The sequence below is a fragment of the Culex quinquefasciatus genome, chromosome 1 (assembly GCF_015732765.1).
Source record: "Culex quinquefasciatus strain JHB chromosome 1, VPISU_Cqui_1.0_pri_paternal, whole genome shotgun sequence".
Taxonomy (NCBI): domain Eukaryota; kingdom Metazoa; phylum Arthropoda; class Insecta; order Diptera; family Culicidae; genus Culex; species Culex quinquefasciatus.
The window spans coordinates 93,281,869-93,298,161 of NC_051861.1; the positions used below are offsets into that span (position 1 = coordinate 93,281,869).

Below are 16,293 nucleotides of genomic sequence, written 5' to 3' on the forward strand. Positions count from 1 at the left end.
GCTGATTCATTCATAAACTACGTTTTGTTTGCAAACAATGGGTTGAGCAGTGTTGCGAAATATATTTTTATCGGCAAGGGGTGATTCCAAGGAAGTAATTGGGGTGAGTCGTGCTGGGACACATTTCAGCAGATTTTTTACATGGAGTGTTACGTCGGTGTCGGTGATTAAATAGTGTAGATAAGGTATATGAAACATAAAAATTCTTCAAAAGTGTACTGAACATTGTTTTGTTTTTTGACGAAGTTTTTCTCTGCAGAAATCCTTGGTGAAAAGTAAACCAAACTTTTTTTTGAAGTGAATTAGTGTTAAGAATGTATGAAAAGTTCACTTTATAACATAGAAAGTTCCTTAACCACGAAAAACTAACGAAAAAGAAAAGGGCCCAATTGAACTATTTTTTTCTGGTTTGGAGTGAACACGGTTATGTGCCCTTTTGTGTTTTTGATTTTTTCAATAGGAAATTGTTTGTTATCAATCTGATTCTTGGAGGGCATGTAGGGAGTGTAATAATGAATGGAATAGTGGAATAATCCCGAATGTTTACGTTTTGGTTTTGTGCCCTAATGAAATGTTTTGCTCGATTCCTGAAAAGTTGGCATTTGATGTCCTCTAAAACAAATAAAAAAAAATATATAAAAATAGTGTTTTTTTGCAAATAAAGTTTTAGTGACAAAAAGTTAAATAAAAAATCACCAAATTTTTTTTACCGTGTATCATTTTTTTTTCAGTGTAGTCCATATCCATACCTACAACTTTGCCGAAGACACCAAATCGATCAAAAAATTCCTTCAAAAGATACAGATTTTTGAATTTTCACATATCATTTTTGTATGGACAGCTGCCAAATTTGTATGGAAAATTATGTTGACAAACTAATGATGCAAAATGGCTTTGGGCATACCGAAGGCACCAAAAAGTTTCAGCCGGATTAAAAAATACAGCGAAAATCGAATTAATCTCAGAGAATTGCTCAGAATGAACGAGCACCGATTTCTGTTAGTGATTTTGGAAAGTATACCGAAAAGCGTTCCAATTTAATCATCGATTTAATACAATGTTATATAAAACTAGAAAGAACAACACCATTTGTATTGCGACAAGCTTCTATAATGTTAATAACCTGCTAATGGTCAATCAAATGACCCTGACTTCGAGGAAGCTTGTGAATCAAGTTACATAAAAAATTAAACAAAAAAAAAATCTGCTCAAAACTACCATCTAAACTAACAACGTAGTGCTTCTAACCTTCTTGAACCAATCATTAACCGAACAATTCAGTTCAATTGCCTGTTGTATGTTTTTTTTTGTCTTGCTCAAAATGACATAACTCTCAAGCCCCAATGCCAGTGTCCGTTCGAGAGGGTGCTCTCTGTCCTTAAGCCGGTCTTCTCGAGTGTCGTTAAGTTGGGCACCAACAAGCATATCTGAGAAACTTCCTTGCATCACAGACAAACAGACGTGAATCTTTTTTTTTAATTTAACGGTCAATTTGAATAATCGGAAACTCACCACTGTATTGTTGTTGTCACAACTCGTTTACACGCATTTCACAGTTATACCAGTTACGCAGAGTGATGTCACACCCGACTTGAACTGGAAGCTTTTATATAAACACAAAGCTATAAAACTATTACCAATACTAATTAGGCATTGCTTATTGAGAGGGTACATTTCATTGCCGATGCTAAGTATCAATTTAATTGCTGGTAAAGATAAATAGTGCTTGCCGGTTTGACACAAGACTTAATGGTTCCAAGGGAGCTTTAGTGAGCTTGTAAAACAAAAACAGGATCTCAAAAGGCAATCAAAACACAATATATGGATAAACTAAACAGCCAAACCGACGTGTAAATGAGCTGTGCTAGGTTCAGGATTACAGTGGTGAGTTTGAATATTATTCAAATTGACCTTTAAATTCCAGAGTTTCTTAAAATAAATAAATAAAAAACTCTAGAATTAGGTTTTACGCCGACTCGGTTTTGAGGTTAGAAATTTGACAGCTTGGCTGCACTGTTTACATTTTTTGCACGTGTGTCTCAGTAAAAATGTGTGTGCGTGTGCACTCGTGACGTCACGCTGTAAAACCTAATTGTTGTTTGAAGGTTGGAAAAAGGTTTGTCTATACAGTAATTCCATTTGAAAAGAGCCTAAACCGAATAAAAAGTTCTCCGATCGGGCTCAAAATTTTTCTGGGGGTTCCTTGGCCAAAATAATTAGACCCGTATTTTGTTTGCCATTAAAATGTGCTAGGTGGTTCAAAATATGGTATTTTCGCGCAAAAACACTCTAATCATATCTCGCGCTTCATCCGATTTAGCTACGACGCAAAGGTGATGAGTTTGGCTATTTGGGAAAAATAGTAAAGTTCCACTAGCTTAACTATTGAAAAACGTATGAAAACTGGCATTGTACCTGAGACAGCTTCGCTGAAACCACTTAAAATTTATTTAGACTTAAAATGTTTTGGAACCGTACGTTTCCATTATGATTTTTTGAAAATAAAACTGAGTTTCGACGATTGCGCAAAACGGAAAATGACGAAATCGGCAAAAAAATCACTTTTTCCATTTAAAACTGCGATAACTTTAGCCAAAGATGACCATAGATGGGTACCAAAAGTTGCGTCTCTCAATTACGAAAATTTTGGTACCCAGACATGCTAGGTCATCGCTGAAAATTTGTTATCGCAGTTTTAGTGAAAAAAGTTGATTTTGCCGATTTCGTCATTTTCCCGTTTTTGCGCGTGGCGCGTCGAAAACTGCAGTTTTTATTTTCAAAAAATCGTATTCCAAAACGTACGGTTCGACATCGCCAATTTTGATATGTTATGTGAAATTTTCCGAGAATCCGATAAAAATATTTTCAGATTACAGTAATTTTGGTCCAGACACGGTCAAAACGCCATTTTAAGTTTCATACGACTTTTCAATAGTTAAGCTAGATTTTGAACTTTTACTATTTTTCCCAAATAGCCAAACTCATCAATTTTCTTGCGTCTAAGACAGTAAAATCGGATGAAATTGAATGATATTATGATTTTTAGAAGTGGTTTTTGCGAAAACAGATTTTGCCATTTTTGAACCACCTAGCACGATGTAGTTACCCTATCATTAAAACAAAAAAATACGGGTCTAATTATTTTGGCCAAGGAACCCCCAGAAAAATTTTGAGCCCGATCGGAGAACTTTTTTTTTGGTTTAGGCTCTTTTCAAATGGAATTGCTGTATATGTTTGAGTAATACCATTAAACAATTGAAGTTAGCATCATTGTCGACCTATTTCTGTCCAGTTTCACGTTAGATGGCGTGACAATTGTTTTTAAAGCATTTCATATCAATTAGTTGAGTAAGAATAATGAATTAAAACAATCAACAATGCCACAGATTCTCTCAGCAACACTTTAAATGCACTCCTCCGACCCAGCCAACAATAGAGCTACTATGTAGCGAGGCCTATTTCCTCGTTTAATTTCCATTTAGCACCGCATGTTTAATTGCATGGTGTATTTATTTTGGACAACACGACCCACCTAAGCAAAAATTCCATTTGTCGTGCCGTCACGCTCTACGGGTTGTTAGTACTACCCCTGTCTTCTTCCTCACGCTCACCAGCCACACCGGTTCGATGCAGAATCGCCCAACGGTGATCGAGCTGACCTCACACCTCTCGAACATAACATAACCTCAACGGTTGCTACCCAAGCGGTCGACCGAAACGTGCTCAGTGATTGTTCATGACTTCGGCAAAGGTCACTACCGGCTTCAACAGAATCGAAGTTTTCACGCAGCCTTCGTGGTACCGATTACTGAAACGCGAACGTTCTCGAAGTACGTAACGCTCGAAAAAATAGCGATCTTTTGCGATTACTGTGGAGTACCGGTGGCTTCAACAAAATACCGCGTTATGTAATTTAAGTACGTCCCCCAAGCGATCAAAACACGTACCTCTTTGACTTTCTCACGCTTTTCGTGGTCGATTCCGCCCGAACCGACCTCGTCGACCCGCAACCAACCGGACGCGTTCCAGTACCGCGGCACGTAGCTGGCGTTCCGATAGAACTCACTCCGCCGCAGGTCCTCCTCGTCCGGGAAGTACGCGTCATAGTCCACATCGAGGGCGGACCGCCGACTGAGGCTGTAGAACGGAGATCCATCCTTCGGAGGACCCCGCAACCGGTACTCCTCGCCCTCCACAATCAGGTGGTTATCGACGGTGTCGTCAAACTTGCTGAAATCCTCGTACGTCCGGTACCGGTCCGCGGTCCGTCCGTCGTCGGCGTGCTTGCGGACGACCAGCGTCACGCCGGTTATGGCCACCACGAAAACGGCCGTCGCGACCCCACTCAAGGCCGGTGCCATGCTACTGGAGTCTCACTGTTTAGCTTCACCTTAATCTTCTTTTCCTTCTTCTTCTTCTTGTCTTCCGAACGCACACACACGCTAACTCTGCGCTTAGCCCTGGGCTAAGTCACGACCACCACCGAACGTTTCCGGGGCCGGTGTTAGCTCATTTTGTTGGTTGGTTCTTCAATTGATTTCCTATTTAGTGGCGCTACTTTCTCCACTTTTAACTATGGAAATAGGGGACGACACACAGACAAGCAGACGTGAAACACTAGCATACCGACTGTGGCTTGAAAATAACTGTCCTTTCCAAACATTTCATCGGAAATTTAAATTTCGTAGCGTTAACAGATATTTCGAACTCAAGTGCGTATTTTAACGAAACTGCAAGTAATGCGAATCATAATTTGAATTGACCGTTATTTTTTACGATGCAACATCAAAAAGTCTTTCACGTCTGCTTGTCTGCGACTTGTGGTTTGGGACTCAGTGATAATAGTTGGCTCTTTTGGACTTGCTGGACTGAAACTGTTGGAACGTGAGTATTCGGTATGACTTGCGTTGGAAAGTAAAAGTTACACGAGTTTTGAAGACTTCAACTTTCTTGAAGAGTTTGAAAGAAATTTAATTTAAGTTTCAGTTCATTTTTACAAAGACTAAACAACATTTTTCGTGATTCGATTATCCGAAGTTTTTTGAAACCGCGAACTTCGGATAATCGAGTCTGGACTGTAATAGCAGTCATTTTAATGGTAATAATTGAGTTGAAAAATAGATTTTGAAGAATAAAATCTAGTGAAGATTCGGATTTTCAATAAGAGATACTTCTGGCTTAACTGATAAAAGAAACAATATGAACTTTAAATGTGTTAATCGACTTTTCTTTGTTTTTTTTTTTTAATTTGGATGACACTTCGCCAAAAGAAGTAATTTTGCAACAATGTGTTTTCCAAGTCTCCATACAATTTTGGGTGCTCGTCATACAAAATAAGGTATTAATATTTATGGAATTCTATGAATAAATGTGACAATATTTCGTGCTTTCAATTTCATTTGGGCACAAAACTTGTGTAAATGTCGGAAACAAAACAGACAACTAAAAAAAAAGGTTTAAATATCGGATTGCAATTTTTTTGATAAAATGTGCTCAAGTTTTTTTTTTTTTTTTCTTTCATCGGACTGGCTGCGTTTGTGTTAGATTAGATTAGATTAGATTAAAATGTGCTCAAGTTTTTTTTTGTTTTTGCTTATTTCTATTCCATTTTTCGGTTTTATTTTTTTAAATACTTCTTGAAAAAGAGCTGAGAAATTTCTTAAATGTTTTCTCGGAGTCATTGAAAATTGGACAATTACATTCTGAGACACAGGCTCACAGAGAATTAGAATTAATGAAAACCAGTTTTTGCCTTCCTCACCTTACTGAGGAAAGGGTATAAAATCACTCGAAAAATGAACTTTTTAATTAGACATCCTAGACCTACCGTCATTTATACAGAATCACCAGCTGCCTTAAAAAATGAAATGCTTGTGACCTAGAAAATATTTTACTTGTGGATATTTGTATTTATTATATTTTAAGTTTTTTCATATATTTTGATGGAGGCGCAAGATCATTCATAACGGCTTCGTTTAAGGTGAAGATTCACGAAGTATCGTGCGCCTCCTTTTTAATGTATATTAATTTTTAAAATTAAAACAAATTAAAAATTTCCAGGGTAAAATATTTTCATTGTCACAGATATTTGAAAATGACCTCTTAAGCGTCCTTTCCACGAAGAAATTGTTCAGATACATTGATTTGCAATAATAATCTCCTTCCGCCATGGCGTGATGTCCATGTACGTCTTAAAAAAAAAAAAAAAAAAAAAAAACAAAAAAAATGGCTAGGTTTCTTTCAATTATTCATTCAAATATAACAATTTAATATTTAAATTTATTAGCTTTGAATACATTATTTGCAAATGTGAGGTTAAACAAATAATTCCAAATTTATTTACAAAACTGTTCTTCTCAAAATGCCACTAAAACTGAAGATATTTTTCGATTTCTGTGTCCATAACGTATAAAACTTGTAACCTAGAAACTTTTTTTTCGTTTTGTGATTCGAACTTATTTTTCTTGAGAAAAACATGACGCTTAGAGAGTATTTAAATAATCTTATTTATCAATGTTTTAAAAATAATTAACTAATAATATTTGACTAACTTTTGAAACATTTAAAAATATGTGGAGTCGGAGCCAACCATTTGTTGAAAGCTGGAGTCGGAGTCGGCTAGAGTTGGTTGGCCGGAGTCGGAGTCGGAGCCAACCATTTGTTGAAAGCCGGAGCCGGAGTCGGGGTCGGCTAGTCTGAGCTAGTCGGAGTCGTTTGAAATACGACCCGACTCCGCAGCCCTGACAGAAACTACACAGTAAAAAATTGAGTAAATTTGGAAGGTGTAATTTTGGAAGGTTGAATATTTCCTCTTTATTGATGTAATTTTACCTCAATTTAGACTGAAAAAGCGACATAACAACAGAAAAGTGGTAAAATTACACATTTTCAGAGGTCAAATTACACATTTTTTTTCTGATATAAAAGTTGTGCCCCTTTCCAGATGTAATATTATCATGATTTATTTTTCTGTGTAATTTTTCAAAATCTTATGTTGGGATAGGCCTACACAGTAAAAAAATCAATGGTAAAATCGTATTCAAAAGCAAAATTTCAAAAAATAAATTAGCCGGAGCGATTCAAACCCAGCACTAACAGTAAGGACTGGCGCCTTAGCTCGCTCGGCCATCAGACCGCATATATAATCGTATAATCGCATATATGAGCTTGACATTCCGGTCTAGTAGTTTACCCATACTGATGGGCTACATATTTCAGAGTGTAATATTTCATAAAATTTCATAAAATACATTTATTTTACAACCAGGTATTTTACATGCAGCTATATTACTACTCATTTGCTGTTAAATTTAAAAACTAAACTGAAGAAAGCAGAAACTCACCCAAATTTGATTTTTATCCATTTTTGATCTTTAGTCGCTTACTCCCAAAAAGTTCAGTTCTGGATTGAAATCCCGCAGATTAAAAATATTGTTCGATGTGCATGCTTTTGAATGCGATTTTACCATAGGAATTTTACTGTGCAGGCAAATGTCTCGGACTGACCCAGAATTACTTATGTATGGGTTAAAATAAAATCGTTAAATAGTTTCAAATGTTTAAACTTGAAAACACTGAAATTATCCTCAGATTCTTCAACACCCATTTTCGTTTTCGCCAAAACAAGACTACCACAATTTCATTGACCTTTTCCTTGGTCCATCTTTCGCATGCTCCGGCTATTTACGACTGCGGAGGAAAGTTGGACCTACTAAAAACATGGCATCCATCCACTCTTCTTCTGAGCACCATTTCTAAATTTGACTGTTGTTGCATAATTCGACAACGCAGCATCGAGCCACGATGTAAAGGACCGCTTCACAAAAGGTTTTTTTTTTCGTCTTTTGTTGATTGCGGTTTACAGTTTTCTTTAGGCGAATTAATGATTTATGAAACAACTTGGTTGGAGGAACCATGACTAGGCAGTTATGTTGATACCGATTGACTGCTTGTCAGCTTGTGTTTGTGACAAAAGAGAAAATTTTTCAAAGTTTGAAATTGGGTTTTCAAAAGAAAATTATCAATATTCTGAGAATCCCTGACAAAACATGGCGGTTAACAGTCCAAAAATAGACAAGAGATTTCTCGAAGGCCTATTATTTATTACTGATCTGGTTCCATCCCATTTCCCAAGAATGTTGCCTAATCCAACCTTTTGTCTCATAAAATTTTAATTCCGGAGCCCAGAAATCGAATATTCATGCGTTACGTAGCGTCGTTTTTGCGACTCTTTTTTGTTGTTGCTAGTAGCAAAACAGTTGACAAGGCAAAAAAAAGTCACAACAGCTAGCAAAGAAAACAAAAGAAGAAGTCAAAAGAGAGGGAGACACTTGAAGCAAAACAAAAACGGTGTGCGCACTAAATAATCCACCAAGTGACTGTTGTCGAACAAAAACAGAACAATTTTAACACAAACGCGACAAAACTGTGTCGCCAGCGAAAATGGGCCACATTTTCAACCCTTAACATGCTGAACGTCCACGAATTTTTAAAACAATTAACCTTCACAACAAAATCGTAACCAAATATTTCCATTAAAGCTGACACCATTTCTTTCCGTGCAGTCACGCCAATGCCCATGTCCCGCAGAGTCCAGTTTCAGTCTAGCCAGTCAGCCGCGACGGTCCGCGAATAGCCCGCGCAGTTCTTCTTTTTCTCTTCCGATTCCCGGCCGGTCCGCGCTTCGTTGCACAATCCCTCAGAAAAAGTTTCACTTTTCAGCAGCTCACACCGCGAAAGCGCTTCGAATTCCCGTTGCGAGCTGGAACTCGACGGCCATTCACCAAAAGGGGCACAGACAATGACGATTCACTTGGCTGGTCAATTAACATGAATTATACACTGATGTGGTCGACCGATGGTCAGAACGATTCTTCTCGGTCTCGTACACGGAGAGAATCTTGACGGCTTTTGGTGCTGACAGAAATTGACTGAATTTGACAGAATTGTACTTACCTTTAGCTGGTTCACCAATCTGAATCACCTTCACTTGCACTTACACCTTAGATTTTGAAAACCACTTCAAGCTTAAGTACTGCTTGAAGTCCGTAATAGGGAAACGCTTGAGATGTCGAAGTCTAACATTATAATTTATATATTTGACAAGCTGATGAAAAGTTGATAACGAATAGATAATGTTGAATTCTTTCACGAGATTTAATGACTACAAGGTTTCCCAATCCCGGACTTCATGGTGTACTTAAGCCTGGCGTGGCATACGAAAATTGCTGTGCGAGTGAAAGTGATTTTTATCGGTGGTTCCAATCAGGTAAGTACAGTTCTGTCAAGTTCATACTTTTCTCAAAAGCCAACAGTGTTTCTCTCCGTGCGAGAGTTGTTCTGTTATCTGGTTGCGCCAAAAAGGTCACTGTGCGACCTCCCCGCGAACGTCACACTTTGCACAGTCTTTAACAACAGGTTTTAGACGACACCTTCGCTCAGCCCGATCACGGTCGCCAGATTTGCGGGCGGTCAACGCGTTCATAAAATCAACAAACCAGACTAGCGGTACCGCAATCAGCGCGATCAGTACCGTACGGCGGCCACGATTCCAAGCAAAGTGGTTGTTCTCGTTCACGGCCGTTGCACCGCCGCTTCTTCTTCTTCTTCGCTGTTAAGCCGACGACTTGCAGCGAAGATCTTCAACACGTATGAAAAGAGGGGCCTTCTACCTTGGAGGCCGGGCAGGGCGACCTGGACCCGGAGGAGAGACCTCTGACGACCCCCCCGCAGAGGGTGGTGTATTCCCGGAGGACGTAACGTAACCGCGCAAACTACGAACCGTTTCCGTACGCGATCGACTCAAGACTGTTCGCGCAGCAGCTGATCGTGAGTAGCGATCGCCCGAGAGAGCGAGGAGAGCGGAAATCTTTCGTTGTTGGCTGAACGACGGCACTAAGTCGGAGCAGGAGAATCGCCGAGACGTGCGAGAGATTGAGTGAGGAAGTTGGGGCTTTAGCTGGTGGATACGCGAACGAGAGTGAACAACCTGTTTTCGGCAAGCGGAATTCGATGGTTATTTGGGCTGGACTTCCTTGTAATATCGGGGTTCGCTTGAGCTTGTTGTTTTGCGTTTGCGAAAAGGTGAATAATACGCGGTAAAAATAGAGTGGTATTCTTGAACAAATCTTGGCATTTTAGCTAAGCGAACCAGTTTTGATGAAGTTAAAACAGTGCAAACTTGATGGATAACTAATATCTACCCTTTTATCGCTGATAGAAATTGAAAATTGATCAACTCACATTTAAGTAAATTATAATTATACTCGTAGGAAGCGTTCTTTTATTACGTAACGCAGTTAGGAGGTACGGATCGACTGTGTTACATTTATATCAGGGTGGCCACCAAATTTCGATTTTCAATTTCCCGGTTATTTCCCGGTTTTCTCACGAGACCAGAAGGAATTTTCCGGAATGTTTTTAAACCAAATTACAGTGTTTTTTAGGCTAACGTTAGTATTAACATACTTTTTGAGCGCATAAATTTGGTTCAAAGTTTGAATTGTTTTCAAATCTTGAAAACAATTCAATTCGTTTTTATCTGTTTCCAATCCAAACCTCCAATTTCCATAATGATTGGGAATTTTCATCATCATGCATGCAGACTTTGCAAACTCAAAATAAAATAAAAATCGTTTTAATTTATTAATTTTGTAGAAAAGATTTGCAAAAATACATTGTTTTCAACATTTATGTAAACGCTCATTAGTTTTCTTTGAAACAATGTTTTGTGAATTCAAGACGAACGATTCTTCCAAGAATTATCAATTTCTGTGAATTAATTTGTTTTGGCTAAAATTATGTGAGTACTTTCTTTTTAACCAAAAGAGTAAATTTAAACACTTTTGCAGCAGTGCAGGAAAACGGCCATACAAAAGTAAAAAAAATCGGTACCTTGAAACTTTTGTTTATCGATTTAGTATCTTCGGTAAGTTTGTATGTATTGATGGGATAAATTTTCGAGAATATTTTTAATTTAAAAAACTTTCTAAAAAACCCAAAACACAAAATGGTAAAAAAAAATTAAAAAAATTACCGTGCCGCGATTTTTTCAACAATACATAAGGCTGGTGCAAATTTTATCTAATGTTTTTTGTAGCGAATTATTTTTGAAACAGAGTTTTTGAAATTGCCCAAAATATATATTTAAGAGATTTTCAAAACTTGTTTTGATTTAAGAATGAAACATGCTATTTAATAGTACTTCTTTGAAGTTGTACCTATTTTCAATTCAATTATTCTATTTTATCTCTAAAAAATGAAATGGTTGAGAAAATTCTTTACTGCTTTCTTTTCTAAAAATTTTTGATCCATTCTTTTATTGCTGAGACAGGCCAAGAAAAATATTTTAAAAGAGTGTACTTTGTGTGACAATTTGAAGGAAAAGTCTCGATCTTTATATTTAGAGAGATATTCACTGTAATGTTGTTTTCGTACCATGAGATCCATAATTTCCACTTGCGAAAAAAATCCTGATTTTTATTTTATGCAAAACTAATATTTAAGCAAAGAAAGGTCGAATTGAAAAAATATCCAAATCGTTAAACATAAAAATTTTCTACCAACATGGTATTAAATGGTATAGTTGGCACAATTTACAACAAACATTCGTAGAAAAAAAACTCAAAAACTGTGCACTTTACTTCAAATTCAAATTACTTCATTCAAATATTTTTTAAAAATTTTCTGATTGGTCAAAAACAATTCGCCCGTAATTCACTGCACCTTAAGGAGGTTTGGGACAACTGTCCGCCATTACGAGGTTTGTTTTCCGGACCCCCAGAGACCGCTCGTGGTATCCACTGGGGTACATGTACCCCAGATTGAGAACCGCTGGTAGAGCAAACATTTTGCTTTATTAAAAAAAAAACAAATTCGCCAAGTAAAAAATTCATAAGATACAACAGTAAAAAAACATCCATAGCCAAGAAGCATGGGTCTATTCCACAAATTCAAACATAGTTTTCGCGAATTCTTCATTTAGAATAACAGGAATAATATTCTAATTAAGAAAAAAACATATTGAATACATTAAAAAGTTTTGTCGAATTTTAACTAAACTTAAAATATTTTCCCGGTTTGTCAGTCGAATCCCGAGTTTTTCCCGAGTTTCTCCCGGTGGATAAAAATCCCGGTTTTCCCGGATTTCCCGGTTTTTTCCCGAGGTGGCCACCCTGATTTATATTAAAAATAAATATATTTATGGTAATTGTGCTACAAAAGGGGACAATATAAAATTCCAAAATTTTTGCATTACGTTATAACAGAACGCTTCAATATAAACTGTCATAAATAAGCAAGTTAAGTGTGACAAAATGTCGAATAGACAAATGGTCGAAGTTGGACAACTGGTCAAATGGACAAAACGTCGCAAGAACTAAATGTCGAATGAGGAAAAAGTGGAACAAAATGATGTAATATTTTTATGTTGATTTTCTAAAATAGGGGAAATAAACCCACTTTTATCCCAATAAGCTTTAAGACAGGGGTGCTCAAAGTTTTTGAAGGCCGGGCCAAATTTGAAGCTCAAATGAGCTTGCGGGCCAAATTTACAAAAACGATGGTTGTTAAAACAAATAAATTACGTTATTTTAAGGTAAATGATCGGACATTTCTTTAATTTAGAAAAATGTCTTTTCAAAATAATAGAAACCTCAAAATAACGAGTTTCTATCGGTATTGTTGTTTCTGGTATTTGAAAACAAAGTTCTTAGCTGAATGTACAGTCATCCCACATATTCGGAACGGTTTCCAGATCGGCCAATGTTTAAAAAGTCATAGCAAATCGATAATTGAACTTAATGATTCGCTTTTACCTTCATTTTAAAGCTTTTCTTGCGATCTTTCGAATGCTGTATCGAACATCTGCAAATTTTAACTTTTATATGAAGTTTTGAAGAATTACTTTGACCCTGAAATCCACAAATTCGGAACACTTTTTCTTACGAATGTAAACAAACTTTGGATCTCTCCAGGAGTACATATTTATTACCAAATAATGACTTCACACACTGAAACCAATAAAACTCAAGCTTAGTGATGTTTTATACATGGTTTGATAACTTTTTTTTGTGAAAATATCAGTTAAATTCAGGTGTTCCACAATTGTGGGAGGCACAATAACATCCCACAATTATGAAACAGGCCATTTGGAGGCAGTGTTTTGCTGCTCTGGACAAAATAGTCTTCAAATGAAGTTTTTTGTTCAAAAGTCCTACTTTTACTAGTGAAATAGCAAGATAATGTTCAAATGAAGGTTCTAAAAATAGTAAGGTCGACAGAAAAGCTAATTTTGGCATGCTATTGACAAATTATCATAAAAGTGTTCCGAATTTGTGGGTGTTCCGAATATGTGGGATGACTGTACTTGTGTTTTCAAAAAAAAAATTTTTTTTTTATATTTCGAAAATTGTGCTGACATTACATGTTGAACAATTCTTCTATAAGTTAAGTGTAGCTAATGAAAAATCGTTGAGATCCAGAATTTCAACATTTCAATGAAAATTTTTTTTTGGAAAATGTTTTAAGCTTCCGTATAGTTAACCTGCAATCATTATTTTCAAAAAAAAAAAAACGAAACAACATTTATTTATTTCATCGAAAATTCACTAAAATTCAAATTATTTTTAATAAACCCAAACAGGCTCAAATGATTTTAAATGCAAAGGAATGCATATTTAATTAATTTCAGCAGAATCCTCTTAAACTTCTTTTTTTTTAGTTTTTTGAAAATATATTTTTTGCTCCTGGTTTTTCGAGTCAATTTTTGCCTTCCTCGCGTTACTGAGGAAAGGCTATAAAATCACTCGAAAAATGAACTTCTTAATTAGACCTCCTAGACCCACCTTCACGTATACCTATCGACTCAGAATCAAATTCTGAGCAAATGTCTGTGTGTGTGGTGGGATGTTGATCAAAAAATTGTCACTTGATTATCTTGACATTGGCTGAACCGATTTTTTCCGTTTTGGCGTCATTCGATCCGTTTTGGGGTCCCATAAGTCGCTATTAAAAATGATAAAGTTAAGTTAAACAAAAGTCCGGAAGATTGTAAAAAGGGTGGTTTTTGTAAGAAAACCCGTCATGCTACACATTTTTAGAAAGGTATTTAAAAGACCTTTTCAACTCGTCCAAGACATTCAAGATCTGACAACCCTATCAAAAGTTATTAGCACTTAAGTGTTATTTACGCACTTTTTCGAGGCCGGATCTCAGATATTTAGATGAAAATGCTGTCCGGATCTCTTATGCGACCTATCATTGGATAGGTATTTAAAAGACCTTTCCAACGCGTCCAAAACATTGAAGATCTGACAACCCTATCAAAAGTTATAAGCACTTAATTGTTATTTACGCACTTTTTGGAGGCCGGATCTCAGATATTTTGATGGAAACGTTGTCCGGACCGCTCATGCGACCTATCACAGGATGGGTATTCAAAAGACATATCCAACGCGTCCAAAACATTGAAGATCTGACAACCCTATCAAAAGTTATAAGCACTTAATTGTTATTTACGCACTTTTTGCATTTTGGATAGCACCCTTTAAATGTGAGGAAGGCGCCAACCACCTAAAGGTGGATTAAGTAACGTTTTTATTAATGTGGTAGGGGTGGGTTGATCGACGAAAGCTTTGTAAAATATTTGCTGCAAACTTGATCCTCCGATTTCCACATTTTGTCTGCCTGAATCAGTTGATAGTCAATCAGATTCGTTATCTAACTGTAATGAGTTCGAATCCCTAATGAAGTGCAATGTAAGTTTGAGGGTGACTTGCAAATTCATAAAGAAAACTTTTATTTTTGCAACTATTACAGAATTCAACTAAATCTAACTTGAACGTCCTTTTGATATTTCCAAAAATGTTTGATGAAAGTTTTGACGACATTTACTAGTTTCACTCACATTGAAACGGGTGAAATTGTTTTAATTATAAAACATTTTGAACATATTATTTGTATCCAAAAGTGGGGATCAAAACATTGATAAATCATTAGTTTTTTTATTAACAGAAAATAAAAAAGATTAGCATATAAAAGCATAAAATAAACCATAATTTTGAAAAAGTATAAAATCACTTTACAAGTGGTCAACGCGCCATTTTACATGATCATTCAAAATGGGTCCGCGGGCCACAAAATATCACCTCGCGGGCCACGTTTGGCCCGCGGGCCATACTTTGGGCACCCCTGCTTTAAGACCTGCTCTAGTCACTTTTGCAGTTTGCGGCTATTAAAAACAAATTTTCAGACACGAAAAATATGAGTTCCGAAAATCGTGAAAACGCGTTCATGAAAATGGGAACCATGAATCCGTATTTTTCTGTGAGTTTTATCCATTCTTTCAATAATTTTGGATGGTAGAAAATCGGCTTAGTTGAAAGTTACCTTTTTGCCTTCCTCACCTTACTGAGGAAAGGCTATAAAATCACTCGAAAAACAAAATTCTTAATTTGACCTCTTAGACCCACCTTCATGTGTACATATTGACTCAGAATCAAATTCTGAGCAAATATCTGTGTGTGTGGTGGGATGTTGATAGAAAAATTGCACTAGATTATCTCGGCACTGGCTGAACAGATTTGGACCGTCTTAGTCTCATTCGATCCATCTTGTAAAGTTCTTATAAAGTTTAGTTAAGTACTTAAAAAGTTATGCTAAAAAAACGATTTTAACAAAAGTCCGAAAGATTTTAAAAAGGGTGGTTTTTGTAAGAAACTTGGTCATGTTATACATTTTCAGGTATTCAAAAGACCTTTCCAACTAGTTCAAAAGATTGAAGATCTGATAACCCTATCAAAAGTTATACGCACTTAAGTATTATTTATGCACTTTTAAAAGGCCGGATCTCAGATAATTTGATGAAAACGTTGTCCGGATCCATCATGCGACCTGTCGTTGGGTAGGTAATCAAAAGACCTTTTCAACGAGTTCAAAAGATTTGAATATCCGACAACTCTATCAAATGTAAAAAGCACATAAGTGCCCTGAATTATAAAGATCTGACTACCCAATCTGATGGTATGAATGATGATTCAAGTTGATAAAACATTGTATCTTTTTGTATCTGTTTTGAATAGCACTACCCTTTAAATGTGAGGAAGGCCCAACCACCTAAGGGTGGATTAAGTAACGTTTTTATGAGAAAAATTATGAAAAAATCTTATAATTTGAAGATTTGGCAACCTTGTCTCATGTTATGATCACTTGATGTGATATTTATATACTTTTTTATAGTGCGTCCGTCCCGGGAATTCCGGGATTTTTCTTTTTTTTCTAACTTGTTCCGGGAAT

At 36.5% G+C, this 16,293-nt stretch overlaps 1 protein-coding gene across 8 annotated transcripts in view; it reads right to left on the reverse strand.

Moving 5' to 3' along the window:
• The window catches only part of LOC6042715 (mannosyl-oligosaccharide alpha-1,2-mannosidase IA), a 69,039-nt gene that overhangs the window by 10,004 nt on the left and 42,742 nt on the right, over positions 1-16,293 (reverse strand). The window contains exons 1-2 of one of the 8 annotated variants that reach the window (XM_038256560.1): positions 9,672-9,808; positions 3,948-4,573 (exon numbers count right to left, since the gene is read on the reverse strand). The exons of 6 other annotated variants lie outside the window; for them this stretch is intronic. In XM_038256560.1, coding sequence (XP_038112488.1) covers positions 3,948-4,361 — 414 coding nt within the window. In that variant the 5' untranslated portion in view covers positions 4,362-4,573; positions 9,672-9,808. Of the gene's footprint in view, positions 1-3,947; positions 4,574-9,671; positions 9,809-16,293 lie in introns of those variants that run through there. One more of the 8 variants, XM_038256617.1, reaches the window with a different exon arrangement.